Source organism: Anabrus simplex, chromosome 1, assembly GCF_040414725.1.
Source record: "Anabrus simplex isolate iqAnaSimp1 chromosome 1, ASM4041472v1, whole genome shotgun sequence".
Lineage (NCBI taxonomy): Eukaryota > Metazoa > Arthropoda > Insecta > Orthoptera > Tettigoniidae > Anabrus > Anabrus simplex.
In genome coordinates this window covers 218,372,795-218,396,096 of record NC_090265.1, presented here as the reverse complement: position 1 = coordinate 218,396,096, position 23,302 = coordinate 218,372,795, and the positions used below count along the sequence as shown (strand labels likewise).

Here is a 23,302-nt window from a genome sequence, read left to right as displayed (position 1 = left end):
TCCAACAACCGAAGGTCGACGGTGGGTTGTAAAGTTGTTGGTACTTTCACATTGTTGGGGCCATAGACAAGACATAGATAGACATAGTAGTTCACCATGTTTACTGGCTGTAGTTTATGGTGGCTGCCCATGAAACAAAAATGGTATACCTACATCTAGGCATAATGCCCATATCGAAACACTAAAATCACTCACCTTCTCTACCATTCTCACTACAGAGACCAGCGAAGCAACACATAAGAATAAGATCCAGAAGTCTGGTGCAGGCAAACTCCAAATGCTGCTCCCCAGGTAAAGCCACTGACAGAAAGCCCATGACTCAACTGGATAATCCCTTTTACACTCCAGTGGAAGGCATAATTGGCACGCAGTACAGTAAAACCAAACCCAGACAATGCTCTGAATGTAGGGCTGAATCACAATAAATGCAAAATTAGCACAAGACAAATGTTCAAATGCCACAACCATGTCACACGGAAGTGAAAACAGTTGCAACGAAAGGTGGCTGTATCACCATGCTATATAGCAGTTATTTGGTCTCAGTTGTACTCTTCACTCTTCTTGACAATGGAGTTTAATGGAATGTCCACCTCAGAGCTCCCCCTCTAGTAGAATGGTGGTGGTAGTGTGTCAATTTTAACAACCAAACTTTATCCGACAGTAATCGTCACTCTACTGTGGGCATTTCACGCTGTGAGGTTACGGATAATCACTCCTCAAAAGCAGTGGGGAAAGTGTGCAACTGGTTCATATAATCTTCACCAAACACACTATTTTGGAACTCATAATTACTATGAATATTCAAATTAAGTTTCAAAATGTTCCTTTTTCTGAACAGCATTTTTCTTCAATATAAACTACCTTTGCATGGCTACACTTAAATATGCTCTATTTGAAACATGAGTGACTACATTCCATTTCTAGTGACTTTTATGGGACACAATCTATCTCAATTTTTGTGTTTCTCCTTGCCTTTATCAGCCCTTTTCAAATGTACGTCTCATGTTGAAGTTCACGATACGCTTCATCTTTCCTTGAAGAGTCTAAAGTTACTCCTTTTAAGCTGCTTTAAGTGTGTAATTTCACTATTTATTCATAATTCTTTCGGATATTAATAACTTTTCTTTTTTCTCGTTCATGCTAGTTTTGTGCTGCACTGTTAGTAAAAATTGTATATTAAGATTTTCTTCTGAAACGTTCTCTTTTACGTTAGTTCTCCATAATACTTGTATATATAATTTTACTACGAGTCTGTATTTTTATATTTTGCTTATCTTTAGGTAATGCCTTTGCTGGAGAGATCTAGTGTTTATAGTGCACTGTCTCTTCTGGCATAGGGTATATCAAATTTGTTACTTTCACTGACCTGTCTCAGTCCCATCCCTGTCTTTGACAATATGAAAGCTTCTTTTTTTTTTTCTTTTTTCCTGTATGTCGCATTGACACAGATAGGTCTATGGCGACGGTGGGACAGGAAAAGCCTAGGAATGGAAAGGAATCGGCTGTGGCCTTAATTAAGGTACAGCCCCAGCATTCGCCTGGTGTGAAAATGGGAAACCACGGAAAACAATCTTCAGGGCTGCCGACGATGGTATTCGAACCCACTATCTCCCGGATGCGAGCTCACAGCTGCGCGCCCCTAACCGCACGACCAACTCGCCCGGTCGATATGAAAGTGGTTGAGGTATGAGTGATACTAGTAATGCCATTCCTTATGCAGCCAGTCTCTGTTATGAAACGATTTGAAAATGTCGCTCACAGGGTTAGTTAGTGCATGCACTTTAGTACGCTTGGCAGACTTTTGGCTTGGTGTGGAAAGAAATGGGTTAGAACGTCACTTCTCATTTCTCTAGTATGCCTCCTCACTGATGCCTGGGCCATCAATAACAGCTGTTGGCAAACCTGTTGAGGATCAAAGAAGCCTTTTGGCTGAATATCCAACATATCTTTAGGAAGGATGTTTAACAATTGGATCTTTTCATCAAACTCTTCATTCAGCCAAGTTCTCTGCCTGGTCTCCTTGCCCTGCCTTACATGCAAGCTTCCTCCTTCATGACACATGCTGCTATTATATCATACTTGGTACCCCATCCATCTCTTTCAAAATAGCCATTTGTGATGTATTATATTTTAAATAGTATTCCTAAATCCACGGAAATCTCTGGGAGGCCTAGTAAACTGCTCTAATCAGCTTGACATTTTATATATATAATATGATAGGAAAAATCCCTCTATCTTCCCTGTATTGTAATGTGAAATGCCCTGAATTCTTAGGATGAGATATTCATACAACAGCCACATTCCCTACCAGAGTTTTTTTAGACATGTAGATTTGCATGAAGTTCAACATACAATTATGAAAATATTGTTTTATTTAAACCAATTCCTCTTCCTTATTCTTTTTTAAAGGTTACATCGCGCATTCCTATCTACGAAATGTCACTGTAACATTTGTCACAAATGGAAGATGATAATTGCTTTTACACAGTTGAAGTCTAAAATCTGCGGTAAATTAAGAAATATTTTATTTTTGGTGAATATTACGTATACCTAATTTACTACTTTACAAGTACTTTTGGTGCTACGCTAGCAGTAACACACGTATGTCTTTTGTTTGTCTTACACTTTCAACAATTTCGTGTGTGATGTCTGTTCACTGAAGTTCTTCCCTTTCGTTTTATTGCTTCAGATGTCAATGACATCATTTCCTGAATTGTATCGCGATATGAAAAGTTTAATAGGCGACAAAAAGCTATGGCCAATGTACATAAGAAGAATTCTGTGGACTAGTGATTTATTGGTCCAGGGATCATGCTATTTTCGTTCAAAAAAAAAAAATATATATTGGTCCAGGGATCATGCTATTTTTCTTATCGTGAATGCTATTGACCTCCATTTTGCTGTTTCAACTGGCCGCTTTAGTCATATGGACAAAGATAATGAGTCCACAGACATAGCACTTCCATTTCTCGGTGCTAGCCCTGGACCTCAAGAAATTAACAAAAGATGGCACCAGCAGCGAAATACGACATAAAGGCGTCCTGTATACAGGCCTTAAGTATGTATTCATATTTCTCTAATAACGACGGTATTTCTTAATTTACCGCAGATTTTTCACTTCATTTAAGTAAAAGCAATTATTATGTTCCATTTGTGACAAATATTACAGTGACATTTCGTAGATAGGAATATGCGATGTAACTCCTGAATCTACCATAGGCTAATTATATCAAATCACTTGCTTTCCTTCAAAAAAAAAAAAAAAACTAAATAAATAAATAAATCAATAAATTAATAAATTGGACTGAAAATTTGTGTATACAGAACATAATTACACCATAGAACATTGAAAAAATCTGGAGACATCAAACTGGTAAGTACTGGAAAGGAACAAAAAATGCCAAATCAAGCTGTATAAAGAGACAAAGTAGAAAGTAAATAAAAACTTAGTGAGAATTAAAAAAAGCCAATATCTCACATTAATACTAATCCAGTTTACCTTACAAGCAATTACAGCTGCAGAGCCATGATGAACTGCATCCAAGTTATGGATGGGTTTGCATGATTCATACCCCTCAGGCACCATGAACACAGGAGTATTGTCAGTTTTTGCAGAGTGGCATGGAGTGGATGCAGCTTGTGGATCTGAAACATGACACATCCTTTCTATGTCACATGTACATTTGTAGTCCTTTATCATAATCAACAACAACAACAACAACAACAACAACACACATATATATGAGTTTTCTCTGTACATTGCTCAGAATTTGAAAAGAATGGTATTTCTGTATTGGTCATGTCCACAGTAAGAAGGAAATACACTTTTTTACTTTTCCGTAATTTCTGTCTGTCTGTCTGTCTGTCTGTCTGTCTGTCTGTCTGTCTGTCTGTCTGTATGTATGTTAACGCATCACAAGAAACGGCTGAAGAGAATTTAATGAAAATCCGTATGTAAAGTCGGGGGATGAACCACTACAATCTAGACTATAAATAATTTTATTCACGCTGAGTGCAATAGTAGTTTAGGGAAGGCCTAAAATTTAACTCTCTAATATTTACATTATTAGTGGTCCTACTGATAAATACTATATAACCAAAGTTATATAGAATTTCCGATCATTTATGTCTTAATTTTTACCGTTCCAACTATGATAACACAGATATTCATGAATTTGTATTTTTGTTGCTAAGTCCATATCAACACCGAGCCACGAGGAAATGGGTTAACAGAATTGAATGAAAATCAGCATATTGAGTCGTGGAATAAGAAACTACAGTCTAAGCTATAAACAATTGTATTCACCCTGGATGAAATTGTAGTTTAGGGGAAGGTGCATAAAATTTATTTTAATACCAATGTTATTGGTCCTATCGTGAAGTACTACATACCGGTAACAAAAGTTATAGGGAATACTATTTCCGATCATTTGTGTTTTATTCAGTTTTACTATACCAGCTATGATAAGAGTGGTTTTCCGAGTCGGAAGAAAACTAAATACAAAGGCCTACAATATCGAAAGTGCATAACATTAATCAACAATAACATTACATTGACCATTGTTGGTTGTGATGTTCTTTGTCTCTTATGGTGTCACTCAACTCCGATGGATGGGATTACTGCTATGTACTGAGTATAACGGCATGACTGGAGTGTCACAAAACTTTCTTCTATAGCATACCATTCCCCCCGGTTCATACATTTTCTGATACTGCTGGTATGTAACATACTGGTTCATCATAGTATTCCAGCTATTCGACCCCTACTCTGATGTTCTGTTTTGAATGAGTAGTGTGCACACTGAAGGCAGAGGCTCACTTAGTAGTAGTAGTAGTGGTAGTAGTAGTAGTAGTAGTATGACCTGGTCTAGAATTCCAACTTAGACTTATTGCAAATTATAGCACCACACTTCACTAAATAACTAAAAATTCAACCCTGAGTAGAACCGTTTGTTAAGAAAAGCTTCTTCCTCTTCATTTTTATTAAATTCTACATTCATTTCATTCTAATTACCACTGAAAAGCAGGTTTCTCGTCTGGCTTGGAGAAAAAATTCGCCTCCAAATCACATAGATTTTTCCGCCACCAGTGAAGTGAATTAAGATTTTCCGACTCATCGGGTCCCCCTAGAAAACACATTAGTAAAAGGGCATAGTTTTTGTTCTGAGACTCTCCACTATTCGACCCCCCACCACCACCACCACACCGCCGAAAAAAGACGAAAAGTGTTCACAGATCACGGCTGTCTGCGGCTTGATCATTCCAGCTCTGGAACTTTGGACTATTAGATCAGCAGTGTAGTACTGTTTGTTAAAGTGAGAAAATGTGCGTTTTCTTCATTTGAACGAGTATTTCATATGAAAGCATTGCTTTTAATTGCACCATTTCTACTGACGACATTGTAATGACCTATGTTAATTTCAGTCTGGAAAACCACTAAGACAGTCTTTTTTTTTTTTTTTTTGGCTAGTTGCTTTACGTCGCACCGACACAGGTAGGTTTTATGGTGACGATGTGATACGTAAGGGCTAGGAGTGGTAAGGAAGCAGCCATGGCCTTAATTAAGGTACAGCCCCAGCATTCACCTGATGTGAAAATGGGAAACCATAGAAAACCACTTTCAGGGCTGCCGACAGTGGGATTCGAACCCACTATCTCCCGGATGCAAGCTCACTGCTGCGCGCCTCTAACCGCATGGCAAGACAGCCTTTCTGAGGATGTAAAAAGGCAGATGGAGTGTCTGCCATTATAATGAAAACTCCCCAACCTGATTGTGACTGAAGGTAGGCAAGTGGGCCTACCATTATGGTGAAAATTCCCTAACCCAGTCTTCATATGAGAATTATAGCACCACAATTCACTAAATCACTTAAAATTCAACCCAATGCGTTTCTAGGGTAACATAAGAGCTATGCAATTTAATACAATCTTGCTCAAGTGTCACTACCTAACCTGTAATTCTGTATACAATGTAGAATTCCGTAGTGAAGCAAGGGTACATCAGCTAGTAATAATAATGCAACACATTGCTTGATCAGTTCTTTGTTTGATACAGAGCAGTAAGTAGTAGTTTATATTATAACGTTGATATTAAATCTGTAGGGAAGATGAAAGACAAAATATACAGAATAATTTTGAATTCAGACCTTTTCCTAAAGCGGAAGTATCATGTGATCAAAAACAACCTAGACACAAATTATATTTTACGGTTTGGATATACAGGTGAGGACGTAGATGATATGGTTCCGGAACCAAGAAAAGGCTGTAGATGCAGATGAAATGGGTGACCCAATTTTGCGGTCAGAATTCGACAGAGCTTTGCGAGACCTAAATAGGAACAAAGCACATGGAATTGATGACATTCCCTCTGAATTACTGACTGGTTTAGGAGAAACCAGCATGGCGAGGTTATTCCATTTAGTGCAAGATGTATGAGACAGGAGAAGTGCCATCCAATTTTCGGCAGAATGTTGTTATACCTATTCCCAAGAAAGCCGATGCTGACAAGGGTGAAAATTGCCACACCATGAGTTTAGTATCTCATGCCTGTAAAATCCTAACATGTATTATTTACAGAAGAATGGAAAAACAAGTTGAAATTGAGTTGGGAGGAGGTCAATTTAGCTTCAGAAGAAATGCAGGAACACATGAAGCAATCCTGACTTCATGATTGATCTTAGAGGATCGAATTATGTAATAATAATTAATTATTTGCTTTACGTCCTACTAACTACTTTTACAGTTTTTGGAGACGCCAAGATGCTGAAATTTATTCCCACAGGAGTTCTTTTACATGCCAGTAAATCTACCAACAGGAGGCTGTCGTATTTAAGCACCTTCAAATATCACAGGACTGAGCCAGGATCGAACCTGCCAAGTTAGGGTCAGAAGGTCAGCGCCTCAACTGTCTGAGCCACTCAGCCTGGCTGATCGAATTAAGAAGGGCAGGCCCACATACATGGCATTCGTAGATCTAGAAAAGGCATTTGATAATGTTGATCGGACCAAGCTACTTGAGATTCTGAAGGTGATCGGGATCAGGTACTGAGAAAAAAGAATTATCTGCAATCTACATAAAAATCAGTCTGTAGTGATAAGAATATGAGATTATGAAGGTGATCGGGATCAGGTACCGAGAAAGAAGAATTATCTACAGTCTATATAAAAATCAGCCTGCAGTGATAAGAATCGAGGGCTATAAAAAAGCTGTAATCCAGAAAGGGGTGAGGCAAGGCTGCAGTTTGTCCCCCTCCTTTTCAATGTTTATACAGAACAAGCAATAAAGGAAATCAAAGAAGAATTTGGAAAGGGAATCAGAATCCAAGGAGTGGAAATCAAAACCCTGAGATTTGCCTATGATGTTATTTTATCTGAGACTGCAGAAGATCTGGAGAAGTTACTGAACGGTATGGATGGAGTCTTGGGTGAGGAGTACAAGACGAAAATAAATAAGTCCAAAACAAAAGTAATGGAGTGCAATCGTACGAAGTCAGGTGATGCAGGAAATATTAGATTAGGAAATGAAGTCTTAAAGGAAGTGGATGAATACTGTTACCTGGGTAGTAAAATAACTAACAATGGCAGAAGTAAGGACATAAAATGCAGGCTAGCACAAGCAAGGAAGGCCTTTCTTAAGAAAAGAAATTTGCTCACTTTGAACATTGATATAGGAATTATTTTTGAAGACTTTCAATTGAAGCGTGGCATTGTATGGAAGTGAAACATGGTTGATAACATGCTAAGAAAGAAAGATAATAGAAGCTTTTGAAATGTGGTGTTACAGAAGAATGTTGAAAGTGAGATGGATAGATCGAATCACGAATGAAGAGATACTGAATTAAATTGGTGAGAGGAGATCGTTGTGGCTAAATTTGACAAGAAGAAGAGAGAGAACGATAGGATACATCTTTAGACACCCAGAACTTGTGCAGTTGGTTTTTGAGGCAAGTGTAGGGATAAGAATAGTAGGGGTAGACCAAGGTATCTATATGACAAGCAGATTAGAGCAGATGTAGGGTGCAGCAGTTATGTAGAAATGAAAAGGTTAGCACAGGATAGGGTGGCATGGAGACTGCATCAAACCAGTCTATGGACTGATGACTCAAACAAAACAACTAGGGTGATTGTATTCAGAATTTTTATTTTTTATTTTTGGCTAATCAACAGCAATTTTCAGTTTAGAGGTCCCCAGGTTCAATTTCTGACCTGGTCAGAGATTTTAGGCATGCGTGGTTAACTCCTGGTTAACTGCCAGCCCCGTGGTGTAGGGGTAGCGTGCTCGCCTCTTACCCGGAGACCGCGGGTTTGATTCCTGGCCAGGTCAGGGATTTTTACCTGGACCTAAGGGCTGGTTCGAGGTCCACTCAGCCTATGTGATTAAAAATGAGGAGCTATCTGACGGTGAAATAGTGGCCCTGGCTAGAAAGCCAAGAATAACAGCCGAGAGGACTCATCGTGCTCACCACATGACACCTCGCAATCTGCAGGCCTTCGCACTGAGCAGCGGTCGCTTGGTAGGCCAAGGCCCTTCAAAGGCTGTAGTGCCATGGTTTCTTTTGTTAACTCCTCTAGCTTCAGAACTGCATGTTTGTGTTCGTCCTACTACACAACTTTATTTACACACAACGCATCACATTAACAACTACAATGTGAATACATCTGCCATACAGGCTTGGAGTCAGGAAAGGCATCTGGCCAATAAACTGGGCTTAATCCATGTATAGTGCTGACCCCCATGTAATTGTGAATAGGCCAAGAAGGAGAAGAAGAACAGAATGTTTATAGACAACAATGATTATAACTTCATCCATAGAGAACCTCTGGCATTAATCAGTTAATTAATTAATCAAACATTTATTCATTTGTTCACTAACCGAGTCTTCAGTTTAAGAATAAATGACACTGACGTATCACACCCATGACTTCTCTAAGAATATCAGCAAAAGAAAGGTGATTAATAAAAAGCCCTCTTTGCATAGTACTACTAATAAAACAAATGGAAAAAGGGAGGATTAATTTGCAGTAAGAAGCCATAACAGACTGATTTGAGACAATATGGTCACCATACACTTCTCAGGTTTACTGTAAAATCTAATAACTGCCTGCAAAAAAAAAAAAAAAAAAAAAAAAAAAAAATTATATATATATATATATATATATATATATCTCCAACGAAGGGTTAAAGAGGTGATTTACCCTAATTTAGGTGAGCTGATTTCAAATATGTAAACCGTTTTTGCCTATCACGTACAGTTTTTGTTGCTATTTGAAATCCAAATTTGACATATAATTGTCAGTTTGATAGAAAACACCATAATAGAGAATATAAGTACTTTAATGGGACATGATTAAATTGCAACAAATATACAAAAAAGTAACATGGTCATTGCTGGAATGTATGAATCTCACTACAAGAGCACTATTGTTTGCTACACTTTGATGTGAATGAACGCTGTGTTGATTTGCATTTGTGTTCCTCAGTAGTGTTATATCGCACTAAACACCAACAGTAATCTGACATCATGGAGACGTTCCATCGCCCCTGATACTTTCGTTCCATTTCTTTTAGATTCTGATGGAACTGCTTGCCATGTTCATTGCCGAATGCTCCTAAATTTGCAGGAAAATAATCCAGATGACTGTGCAGGAACTGTAATTTTAAGCTCATGCGGCAACCCAATTTCTGGAAGTTGTACAGCATGGTTTCCACAATCTGTTTGTAGTTGACATCTTTAACATTACCCAGGAATTTGCTACAAAGATCCTTGAATAATTCCCATGCCTGAAGCTTCGTTCATCGTCGTATGGAATGTCGTATCCTTCATAAGCTTCTGAATTTGGGGACCATCAAAACACCTTCCTTAATTTTGGCATCTGACAGTCCTGGAAATTTCTAACAGAGTTACCGAAAGCAGAGACTGCCTCTATCCAAACTCTTCATGTACAGCTTCATAAATCAAAATTTAATATGTAAAGAGGGCAATAACACAATTTGAGGGTCAATTAATGGACGATTTACAATGTTTTTTTCCTCCAGACACAAACAGTTTCCTGTTGGGTCACTCTGACACTAACCAGTGATGATTCTTGCCCCAAGAGTCCCACTCGTACAGAAAACAGGGGAACTTTGTATATCCTTGCTTCCCTAGTATGATACTGCACACTTTTAAATCACAGCACAGTAACCATATGTGTTCATTTTAATTCAGTTTCTGCAACACCATAGATAAATTGTGATGGTTTTTATGAAGAGATGTTGAATGGGCGACTGGCACTGAAGCAAGTTTATTTCCATTGAGCAGAAGGAAACCTTTGAGACTTCTTTTACTGGTATCAATAAATAGATGCTAGTCCTTTGCTTGATAAATAGTTCCAAGACAATGAATCAAGCCAGGGATATCACAACAAAACACAAGTTTTGTCTTCATGAACAAAAACTGCTGGAATTCTTCCTCATGATTTCTGTAACAATATGAATTTGTCCCAGGAAATAAAAAATTTCTCTCTTTTAACCTCGATCCTAAAAGTTCACTCTTTCTCTTTGGCGAGGCCTAGGTCACGCGCAAAATCATTTAAGTCACACTGATTATAAAGACGTGGAGTTTTATCCTCATCATCCGGTACAAAGGTATCATGACCATCCTCCGCACTTGAAGATGACGAAGACACACTCTATTTATTTATTTATTTATTAATGTCTTTCTGTACATGGCGGGGCTCAGGCTATGAAGCCTGCTATTATGTCAAACCATATAATTGTACACCTGTGTAAACAGAACATTATAACTACTTAAAATTAAAAATAAGTTTAATATAATTTAAAATTAACATGAAATGGTAACTGTGTTGGTGGTTTTGGGACAGGAACATCGGGGGGTCCAAGTGGTATGGGGGTTATGGCAGATGGAAGGCAGGGATGCACAATATGCTTTTTGTTTTTTGTAATGAACCCAGACACTTTACATACACAAAAATAGCATTCATCAAAATGATTTCTTTGTTCCCGCCAAGCTATTGGAATTCTGAATGGCATTGACGGCAACAACCCATTATGCCATTGCCGCAGGTTTATTGCACACATTTTACACACAATATGGGATGCGAAATTCTTGTCTTGATCACCTAATTTCATGTAAAAATATGCCAAGTACAGGCTTTTTATAAATGGCATAATATTTTGCTTCTGGCCTATAATTGTATACTGGTCCCATATATAACAGAAAGAGTTGGGATTGTTCACACATTTTCGCCTCTGAACATCACTGCCACTTGCCATTTTAACACAAACTAACTCACTTATTCACTCAATCGACTTCAAGTGCACGTTGTAACTTGTAGACGAAAGCGTGACACACGTTCTCAGATTCTCCTCTTAGACTACAGAGAAACGCGATCTTGGCGTTTTGACCTTGTCTGACATTGCAGATGTGCAAACTAAAACTGTTCTAATTGTTGTTCTGGTGTTGCTGTATAATTACCTAATCCCCTCCAAAACAAAACACATACAATATTTTCTCTCAGATATGTCCATACCTGCATTCCATACAACAAATCCAAACCTCATTTACAACAACGAAGCACCATTAGCATAAACATGAGACTGATTTGTGACAAATCTGTATGTGATACAAAACAACTGGTATTATTTTTTACATAAGGACACTAAATGTAACGTATATCACATACTATACAATTACTTTTGCCGGAAATCCTTTGCAGGTCGGTGTAATTTATGTTATTGGTTTTACGTCCCACTAACTACTTTAATGGTTTTCAGAAATGCCAAGGTGCCAGCACTTTATCACCCAGGAGTTCTTTTACATATTCAATAATTTGCCAGCATGAGGCTGTCATATTTGCGCACATGAAAATACAACCAGAATAAGTTGGGATCAATCCTGCAAAATTGGATTCAGAAGGGCAGCACTCTACCATCTTAGCAACTCAGCCTGGCAGTTACAAGTTTCTGGAGATTGAAAACTCATATTAGTTAACTATGCACCTTCGCAATTCTTTATTCAAAGTTTCTTGTTCTCTTTTGTTAGCGGTTGAATGTTATATTAAATGAGATAGGATTTTGGAGATGATGGGATAGGAGAGGGCTTGGACTGGGAAGGAAGCAATCACAGTCTTATACAAGGTACATCCTCAACACCTGCCTGGTGAGAAAATGAGAAGACAGGAAAACCATCTTCAGAGCTGCTAAGGGTGGTGGATTTCAAATATACCATCTCCCAAATACAAGATTACAGCTACAGGGCATGTTGTCGAAGTGGGCAGTTACTCGTTTCTGAGTTTACAGCTTTCCTGACTAATAGTTCACTTTAATTCACACCAGTTTGTGTTTAAACTTCCAGTGACTTGTACAGGCCAATTCTCACGTAGAACATATGTCCACACATCGCACAGCTAAAGGATGGAGCAGATCTTGGCTGGGTTTTAGCGAAGTTTGCATTCCTGTTGCTTAAAATCTTCATGTCTGCGGTGTTCTTGTTCAAAGTGTTGACCTGAGGCACATACACTTTGCCGCCAGAGTGAATGGCCCTTGGCAAGTGTTTCCCAGATTTGTGGGTTTATTTCTGCCATCTTTAAGGTTTGTTTCAGTTGGTCTTTGAAACGTTTCAGGGGGGCACACCATGGTCTTGAACTGGAGCTAAGTTCACCAGAGGATCTGGCATGGTAGTCTGGTGTCAATCATACGGCGTACATGTCCTGCCTAACTGAGGTGATGGCCAATGACCAATGCTTCTACACACTTAGCACATGCTTTCTCGAGAACTTCAACATTAGAGACATAGTTTTTCCACTTGATGTTCATGATGGAGCATAGTTTTTGCTGCTGAAAGTGCTCCAGCTTTTTGATTTACGGCGGTATAAGGTCCATGTTTCGCAACCTTAAAGAAGTGTAGAGATGACTACAGCCTAGTACACCATTAGTTTTGTGCAAATTGTAAGGTTTAAGATCATGTCAACAGTACCTCTGGAGGCTCGGAAACCACATTGAGACTCAGGTAGAGCCATCCTGGAGGTGACTTACAGGCGGCTAAGCAGGATCCTTGCAAGGAGTTTACATACAATGAATAGCAGAGAAATGCCGCGATAGTTGTCACAAATACTGCGGTCACCTTTCTTGTAAATAGTAATGAAGTTGGCATTTTTAAGATCGCCGCATATTTTTTGGCCCAAGTAGAGAGGATGAGAGTAAAGAGCCTTGTTTTCAGGGCTGCCTCCACTGTGAATTAGTTGAGGAGGGATATTGTCTGGTCCCGTACTTTCCTAGGTTTCAGCCTATCAAGTACCACACGTAATTCCTGATAAGTTGGTGGCTTCGCCATCCATGGTTGAGGGGAAGATGTGGCACATCCCGTAGAAAGTCATCGGCAGCAGTGGAGCTTCAGTTTAAAAGAACGGAGAAGTGATCCTTTCAGCACTCCAGGATGTCTCTACCATCAGTAAGAGTATTAGCACCATCAATTGTTTTCAGAGTTATAACTGAAGAGCAAGATGGACCATAGATCTCTTATTCCCACGCAGAAGTTCCGCAGGTCTCTGGCATCACATAGTCTTTGGAGTTCTAGAGCCTTCTCCTGCCACCAGCTGTTCTTCATTTCTCTTATTTGAGTTTAACATTTCTGTTTCAGATCTTGAAACACAGCTTTCTTCACACTGGATGATGGATCCTGAAGAAAGGATAGGTGGGCTTCCCGTTTGGCATTGATAAGGCTCAGAATTTCTTCATTGTTGTCCTCGAACCAGTCTTGTCTCTCTTTTCTTGTAGCCGATGATTTCCTCAGGTGACACTTTGGAGTGTTGACCATTCTTGCTTCACATCATTTGTGCATACTGGATTGCTTGCCATGGTTCATGGTCATATTTTGGAAGTCTGATAATGTGGATTTATCTGAGAGCTTGAAAGTGGCAAACTTGCATCGGGGCTTATTTGGATGATGCAGTTGGTTTCCGATGAAAGGATATTCTGAGTCAACACATCAGAAGTTTGTGATCTGTCCAACAATCATCAATATTCCTCACAGTCTTAGTGATGAAACCATCTTTCTTGTCACACTGTTGGGTGATGACATAGTCGAGGATGTGCCAGTGCTTAGATTGTGGGTGCATCCATGTGGTCTTGTAACGGTTAGGTAGGCGAAAATGAGTGTTAGTGATGAACAGCTCGTGTTCTGCACACAGGTCAAGAAGTAGCAGACCATTGGCATTGCAATTACCAATACCATGTTTATCCATTATACTTTCCCATAACCGATTATCCCTTCCCACTCTGGCATTGAAGTCCCCAAGCAGTAGCAGTTTGTCTGATGGTGCCATCTTGGTGATGATGGAGTTCAGCTGGTATGCAGAGATGAATGTTATAAACCTATATCCGGAGAGTGGTATACGGAGTGACATGAGCCTTTCACTGAATGCAATGGGTGTGAGCTGATGATCACTTACAAGTTTCATCTTAACTGCGAATCCAACCCCATGAATATGATTCTCAACATACTCCTTCCCTTTCCAAAAGATGGTATAGCCCGATCCGGACTCAATGATCTTGCCTTCATCTGGTAGTCTAGTTTCCATAAATGCAGCGATGCCTATGTTTAGTCTAGCAAGCTTATGGGTGATGAGAGCTTTTCTTCTCTCCGGTCTGTCACTGTTGTCATTATCAAGCAATGTTCTGACATTCCAGGATACAATTATAACTTTACATTCATGTCATATTTTGACCGCGTGTGGGGTTACCCACTGGGCTCAGCTGCCCAGCCAGGCGAGAGGGGTGACTTCCGATATTTAGCCAACGTTTTCTAGAGCCATCCCCATTTTGGGTGGGCAGGGGTGGTCCTAAATAGGCCTGCACTGATTCAAACGCAGAACCGATACCCTAAACCAGGGCCTCTCAGGGTGCATGCGTGTGGTGCATGCACTGTGCACGGTACAAGAGACGACTTTGCTTGGTTGACCAGAGTGCAGACCCCCCACTCCTCGATTTGGAGCAATAGCGCTTACTCTCTCTTTCCTCACGCCTGTCTCGCTCGCTCCGCCTGTCTCCCTCTGCCCCACTTCCGCCGTAGCGCTCCAAATCCAGGCTGACTTGAGCCGAGCATAGGCGAGTTGAGCCGAGTAGCCCAGAGACGAAGCGTTGATCCGAACCATGCCGAGCGGCAGCGATGCACAGTGCACGGAGCTCTTGCGCCTCTATCTGCACGCGTGAGATTTTGGGCGTTTGAGAGGCCCTGCCCTAAACCTACCTCCACCACCCTTCCCCCATCGCTGTCCGACTTCATTGAAGTGAAGAAAGTAGCAGGAAAAGTGCCAATGGCATGGATTTGTTTACGGAGGATCCCAACTTGTCAAGAAGTGACCCTCTCACTAAGGTCTTGAAGCCATATCGTGCAGCACATGTGAGATGAGATGTGCAGGGTTAGGCACCGAGATTGCAATGGACTGCCACAGAATCCAGTTATGAGTGAGTAGTGCCTTCACAGCAAGTCCATCTGGCATGACCTCATCTGCTTCCACAAGCGCTGAGAACCGAAGTGAGAGGTTCCTCCTCTGCTTGTTTACTGTTGGGTCTTTAAGTGATGGATTCCAGTGCCATTTCTAACACTGAGGGGACCATCACCCCACCGAAGGGAGCTCATCTGCCCAAAGCTATTGGCCCCTTTAGGGAGTCAGGTTATTTACCGCTGCCCAACACTAGGTGTTAGCAATTTACAGCTGTGTGCCAGACCAGCCAACCCTCCTTTCTCATTCTGGACTTGGGACCAGACAATGGGGAAGTTACAGGGCATGTACCATGTAGCAAACTCACTTCAACAAATGTACTCATATCCAAAGCAATGACGCCATTCTTTAATTCATTAACTGTGGTACGTAAACCAAATGGATCATTAGGAATATGTCTGGATGTAAGGCAATTGAATGAAAGCATCATTCCTGAATATGATCAAGTCCCACCAAGTAAGGATCTGACCAGAAAGATTAAAAGAATGTCATATCTCCGGTATTAAACTAATTTTGTCATTTTACAATATCTAATTGGACAAAAAATTGCAATTGTTAAGCATTTTTTTTCACTCAACCAACAAACCTATATTTCTGAAAGACTCCCCTTTTGGTATCAAAAATTCAGGATCACCAGATATTAGAGACTCAGACAGGAACCTCACAGTTGAAGTAAAAGAAAACACCATACGCTATGTCAATGACATTATTCTCCCAAGGAAAACCATGGAAGAACATCTTGAAAATTTAGAGAAACTACCCATAAATTTAAGCGATACAGGTTTTACGATTAGCCTCCAAAATTTTAATTTTCTCCAGACTGAGATCTTATTTTTGGGACATATTGTTGACGGTGAGGGAATTAAATCTAATCCTATAAAGATTCAAGTCATTTAGGAATTCCCACGACCACGACAAATCGAATATGTGGGACAATTCTTGGGATGTCAGGTTTTTTTTTCAGACAATTGCCCACACTACAAACAAGTACCATTGCACCTTTTCAGAACCTGTGCATAAGAATAACTGTTGGTGTTGGAATCAAGAATGTGAAGAGGCTTTCACGAAAACTAAGCAGATGCCTAGTGACAATTTAAAATTATGATATCAGATTTTGATTTAAAGTTTATAATACAGACCAATACTCCCACTGTTAGAATTGGGGCCGTACTTTTTTAGGAAGACCCAACCAATCCCATGAGCAAAACATATTTGGCTCTCTACAGCAGAAAGTTGAGAAATCATGAGCGCATTACAATACTAATGAGCTGGAAATGCTTTCAATGGTCAATGCTTTGCCAACACTTTACAACATTGGAGAAAGGCTATTTATGGTTGCCCTATTGTTCGGTGAATCCAACAGTTTAACGCTGAAATTGAGCACTCTCGAGATTAGGACAATTTCACTGCTGATGTGTTAATTACGAATCCAGAAGAGAATGTAATTTAGGTACATCATGTGGAACTGGTTGTGGAAGATTGTGAAGTTCTCTAAACGCTTGGATACTTACATCAGTCCCAAAGAGGAGACAAATTCGTCAGGTAGCTGATAGATTATTTTGTCACGAAAATTTTAAAAATTGGTGACTCAGACTATGAAAAATTCTATAAATTAGCTTCTAATTACACAGTGAGGAATGATATGTTACAGAAATTCATAGATGCTGATCATATGAAGTTAAGGATTGTTGTTAATTCCAAAATTACAGAAGGGGATAATATGGCTTACCCACAGAACCACTGGTCATGATGGGGTTGATAAGGTACTGGCTATGATACAAGAAACAATTACATGGCCCAAGATGCGCAAAAACATCAGGATGACTGTAAGAACATATGACTCTTCAGCAGGCGAAAGCAAAAACTCATTTGGTAAGACAAAATCCCATCCCATTACTGCCAAGTAAACCCAGGGAGTTATTCGCAATAGACTTACTTGAACCCTTACCTCGGCCCACAAAAAGCAATAGGCATGTGGTGGCGACACAAGAAGTTTTTCCAAATTTGCATTTCGGTATGCCATTCAGAAAAGCAATGCCAAATCAACTCTGAGACGAATTACACATAACCTCAATACACTACCTCTGATGGGCAAACCAGAATTTATTTTATCCGATCATGGTTCTCAGTTCATGTCTCTAGAATTTCAACAAGCAATGAGACAACTTGGAATTAAACATGTCCTTAATACAGTATGATATCCAGCTCATAATCCTAGGGAGCAGTTAATGCTTGAAATTGCTAAATTTTGTCAAATCTATTCCAGAAATTGACAATGGAAGTGGATCAGAGTCTTACTCCTTATTATGAATTGCCATAATAATACTTTTTAAAGATAAAAATTTCATAATTTATTGAACTGTATCACAATTAAATTGAAATAACAAATAACGTGGTTCAACCTATTCAATACAAGTAAATAAGAAATGTAGTGTTACATTCTTATTTAGTTATAAGCGAAAACGGTACCGGTTTTGACCACTAATCTGGGTCATCATCAGCTGAATAAAAATAGAAAAACAATGCATAGGAAAACAAGAAATTAAAGGATGAGTCTTTCACAAACGTAGTTGAAGAAGCAATATAAGATAATGGGGATTAGCACTGTGCGATTTTAATCATAAAATCTAGAAGTAGAAAGTCAGTCACTTATATGAAGTAAGGTGCAATCTTCTGAAGAGTAGCACAACACACGCAATGTTTGGCACTGTGCATCAAAGTGTTTACGAGAAGAGGTGAAATGTTAAGTGAACCAGCCTGCATATACTATCAGGCAACACAACACAACACAATTTAATAAATATGAAGTCCCAAAATTGTGTAGAAGTCGAAGACGAGTTGCTTGATTGAAGCAAGATGTTAGCTCCTGAAGATCAGCACAACATACTCAATGTCCAGCACTGTGCTTTAAAATGCCAACAAAACTCAGTGAATAGCTTAATGATCAAGCCTGTAATTGTTTCAATTACAAAAATATATAATATAATTTAATATAATTGAAGTATGTAACTAGGATCTTATAGATTCTTGAGAATATTTTGGGTCCTTGTAACATTCAAATTTAGACTTGTGCCTTGCGCCGCCTTGGACTACCACATTTACGACCTGAATTCTTATCTTCAAGAAGTAGCACGCTGTGCATATGCAATTTTCATTTGTTTCCGGTACAGATCTTTTTACCATTTTTCTCTTCACAATTGCTTCAGTGATCTCTTTCCCTCTAATTTTCTCATTCTTGTAAAAGGGACCAGAGTTATCTTGTTCGGGTTGACTGATAGTTGTTCTTCCCAACACCAGTTCTTCACAAGGTTAATTGATCTTTGCATGAGGCTCTGGATAACACTCATTTACCTTGAACCACAATCACTCAGTCATCTACGTATCCTTGTGTATAAAAGCCTTGTTCGTTGGGCATAGCTATGATTTTGTTCAGCACGAGGTTCCACACCAAAGGCGAAAGAACTCCTCCCTGAGCACAGCCTCGGGTGGCCCTAACTGTAGGCGTTTCTTCAAACAGGTTTGCTTTTATCTTCCTTCTGTCTAACATGGATTTAATCCATTTGACGATGGTTTTACCAATCTTGCTCTTTTCCAATGCTTTGATCATAGAGTCAGAGGTTGCATTGCTGAACGCTCCTTATATATCAAGAAATGCTGCCATGGCAATTTCTTTATATTCTAGGCTTTCCTCTAGTTTACAAACCATCTGGTGGAATGCTACTTCAGTGGATCTGCCAGGTCTATATGCGAACTGATTTTCATGTAACGTTGAGTTTGGTTGCACCGTTCTTCTGATATATTTATTCAGAATTTTCTGCATTGCTTTCAGCATGAAGGAGGTTAAACATAATGGTCTGTATGCTTTAGCTTGGGCATAATTTTCCCTTCCAGGCTTAGGTATAAATACTGTTTTGGCTTCAGAACATGATTTTGGCATGTACCCTAAAGCTAGACTAGCTCTGAAGAGGTCTGTCAGGGCACTGACAAGTATCTCCCATCCTTCCTGTAGGAGTATCGGAAGTAACTCATCTGGCCCCGGACCCTTTATAGGATGAAACGTGTCGATTGTTCATTTTAAATGGTTATGCTTTATTATTCTGTTGGCATAATTCCAGTTTCAGTCTGCTCTCCGAGCTCCAGTCTTTGTTCCAACCATTTCTTCTTCTGTCATCTCCTTAGTCTCGGGAGAATGAGTATCTGCAGCGTGTCCATCCCCGCCTGAATAAATGACCTATCTGGTTTCTCCAGTGTCCCCACCTGATTTATATGGGTTGCTTTCAGAACCTTCTGGAGCCGTGCTGTTTCAGTGTGTGATTCCACGTTCTCACAGAACAGTCTCAAAGATTCTTCTTTTTGCTTCCCGTATCTCTAGGTTATACTCAGCGAGTTTCCTATGATATACGTCCCACATACCATTTCTAGATGATATTCTGTACAACATCCTAACCTCTGTTTTCATTTTGGCTAGTTTATTGTTCCAACACCTTACATTTTTGATGTTTTTCTTTTCTTTGAGAGGACAGTTTTCATGGAATAGTTCCACTGCCTCATCCAATTCTTTCTGTCTTCTCATGTTAGTTGGAATTTTTTGTACAGCCTTCCCTAGAACTTCTCTGTATCTGCCCCAGTTAGTTCTCTTTGGGTCTCTGTACTTCACAATCCCACATAGACTCGCATCTATTGCAAATTGGATGTGCTAGTGGTCTGCCAATGATGGTTCCTCCAGCACCTTCCAGTCTTTAATAAAGTTTGCAGTATGAGTAGTGCTTACTGTAATGTGAATTATCTCCCTACTATTTTTATTTATAAATGTAGGCTTGTTTCCTAGGTTTACTATCATCAACTCAGTTCCAATAATAAACTCTAGTAAAGACTCACCTCTTGCATTGCAGTTCGTGCTGCCCCATGCCGTGTGGTGTGAATTTGCATCTGCTCCAAGGACTAGGTGTTCGCCTTTCCTCTTTGCATTACTAATTAGGTTCTCAACTACTTGTGATGGGGGCAGATTAGTTGAGTCATATGGGAGATATGCAGAGCCTATGGTTATTTCTCTGGGTCCCTCTCAATTTCCAAATTTAATCTTGGCTAGGGTTAAGTCCCGTAAACAGTGTTCTTTCAACATAAGACATTTTAGTTTCCTGTTCACAAGAAGACATGTTTTGGGTATTTTCGATGTTGTATCGTACATCACCTTACCTACAGATTCTGCCAGTCCTTCTACTCAGCCCTTGACTACCCAAGGCTCTTGAATAAGGGCCACATCAATAGCCCCAGACTTGAACTTCCTGGCAAAATTGGCAACAGCTGTTTTTTTTATGCTGAAGATTGGCCTAAAGGACCTTCAGCACCATCTTTATGAACATTGGGTTCCATTTCCCCCTGATGACCTGAAATGTGATCTGCCCAAGTCCGAGCTTACCATTAAGGCTTCACTTTTTGAGCTCTTCAAAGTCTCTTTCACCAAAGGCTAATCCATCCGTCCTTCCTGTCTTGACGATTGATGTGGCATTCAGCACTCTCCCCTCTTGTGTTAGAAGTTTGGTATCGTGTCTGACAAGAACATCCTCCACTTTCACCTTGTCAAATGGAGGTGGGAACTTGGTGATGATCTTGGTCATGTTCAGCACCATTTTTGCATCCGCCACCTCTAGGGTTTCCCCTTTTCATGGGTTACAATTTGATACTGTCTGCTCCAGCCAACTTTTCATTTCTGGATTCGCACAGATCAGTACCATAGCTGCACTTTCCACCCTTGGTGACTCAAGGAAGCCTCCGTCTGACAGCGGCTTCATTTGTGCTATCAGAGCAGATGACAATTCAGTCACTTCTTCCTCCTTGAGTTTTCCATCTGGAAAGGTCTTAGGTATTATTGCGACCTTAACTGAGAATAGTCTTTCCGAAAAGGACATGGCTCTTTCTTCCTTCTGTTTCTTGGAGGGTGGTTTTGTAGCCGAACTTGATGGCGTGCTTTCTTCCGACCTTGGCCTTTAGGCTGCAGTCATTGGTATAGCGTCACGCTGATCCCTGTTCCTTGGCTTCTCCACAAAATTCCCAGCTCCTATCTTGGCTTCTTTCCTTACCTTCTTCTTTTCCTTATAGTAGGCACTTGTGCGAGGTGGTCTATCTAAATGCATCCTATTTAGTTTCGATGCCGATATCTTCAGGTCGTTCTCAGTGAAATCTCCTGGTTCCTTTTGTCCAAAATTCTGCTTTCCGGTTGCTGCTTCTGTTTCTTTTTCAGATTTGGATTAAGCCTGCCCTACTGGAACTTCTGTCTCCATATTCTCCTCTTGGGCCTGCTGCTCAACCTGCTCTTTTGGAGCTTCCATAATTTCCCTTGGTATTTGCTTGGGTGGTTCATTTGGAATGTCCACGATTCCATATGACATAGCGCTTTTGACCCTTCTAGGGTCCTGAGCGGCGTTCTCACCATCCGTGATGAGGCATTCTGCTAGATTTTGTCTTCCCGCAACTCAGGCTCTCCTTTGCAGGCGCCCCTCAGCCGTCCATCCAGCAGTCCACCCCTGGCCCGAACCTGACCAGGTTCATTCCACCTTCAGTAGACCTACTCACGTGGTTTCCACTTGGCATTCCCATGACTGAGTTCACATCCATGGGTTCCTCTAGGTTGGGTTTGCCCTATTCCCAACCCGCGGCACGTTCAGGCTACATAGGTGTCAAAGTGATATGTTAGTTCCAGCACACCGCAGTGAGCTTTCACCTCGATCACCAGCACCCACTTCACCTGAACCACCGTAAAAACCATGCGGAGGTAACATGGATGCCTCCCTAGCATGTGTGGGCGAGTTTCCACTTCCAAGTCTTGGCTTGGGCTAGTAACAAAAGGCATTATTATTACAAGACTAAACAATTTTGAATGGCCCAATATATAAGTTAGCAAACTTACCATAGAAACGTTCTGTAGGATTTGAGACAATGAGCTTCATTATAAGACTGATGTAATATTATTTACTTGATATATTCTACTAAAAAGGGACCCCCTTTGTAAATTTATTTCTTATATTTACCATGATAAGCAAGTTTTTTTTCTTATGCAGCTATTTTTATAACTTGGGAGGGGACAGACATGGCCGCATGAAACAAATAGAATAATAAAACCTTACGTTCTGAACAGCTGACTCACGGTTGCTAAATGTGATGAATAATGTGTTGGAATATTCAATTGTCGGAAGAAATATATCAGCGCTACCTGTAGTAAGTATGAGTGTATTTAATGATGTGAAATAAGATAATATTAATGATAATGAAGTTACTTTTCAATCTCAACATTTAGAAGCTGATTTTCAGCTAATTTTTGTGATAATCTATGAATGCATTTTGTTTTAACTAGTTTAGACAACAATTTAAGAATTCAGTATCTCAACTGAACGTTCAGTTGCATTTACCGGTCAAACTGAGCCTTACTTAGCCGAGGGCACAGTAGCCTGTCACACTCACTCTAATTCTGACTGTCTCAGTAGACAACAGAACGATGTATTCAACGTGTGACTGCAGCTATTCACATTTTTGGTAGACAGCTGCCTATGGAAATATGCTCGCCTATATAAGTCAGTTGTTAAATGTAGGCTATAACCCCACAACATTGATGGTTATGAATTTCATGTTTTTGGTCCGTATTGAACTGAGAATAATATATAAGTAATAATAATAATAACGTAAACGTTTCCACCTTTTCAATACTACAATATATTCACAAAATTACAAAATTATACGGTACTAGTTTCGACCCATATATTGTAGTATTGAAAAGGTGGAAACGTTTATGTTATTATTATTA

The 23,302-nt window shown here is 39.9% G+C and overlaps 1 protein-coding gene across 3 annotated transcripts in view; it reads right to left on the bottom strand.

The window, feature by feature from the left end:
- LOC136864143 (uncharacterized) overlaps positions 1-23,302 on the bottom strand; it is a 624,111-nt gene that overhangs the window by 298,703 nt on the left and 302,106 nt on the right. For all 3 annotated transcript variants that reach the window (XR_010859277.2, XM_067140781.2, XM_067140790.2), the window contains exon 15: positions 3,500-3,645. Coding sequence is in view for 2 of the 3 variants with exons in the window: in XM_067140781.2 (XP_066996882.2) it covers positions 3,500-3,645 (146 nt within the window). In the remaining variant the exon portion in view is untranslated. The remainder of the gene's footprint in view (positions 1-3,499; positions 3,646-23,302) is intronic.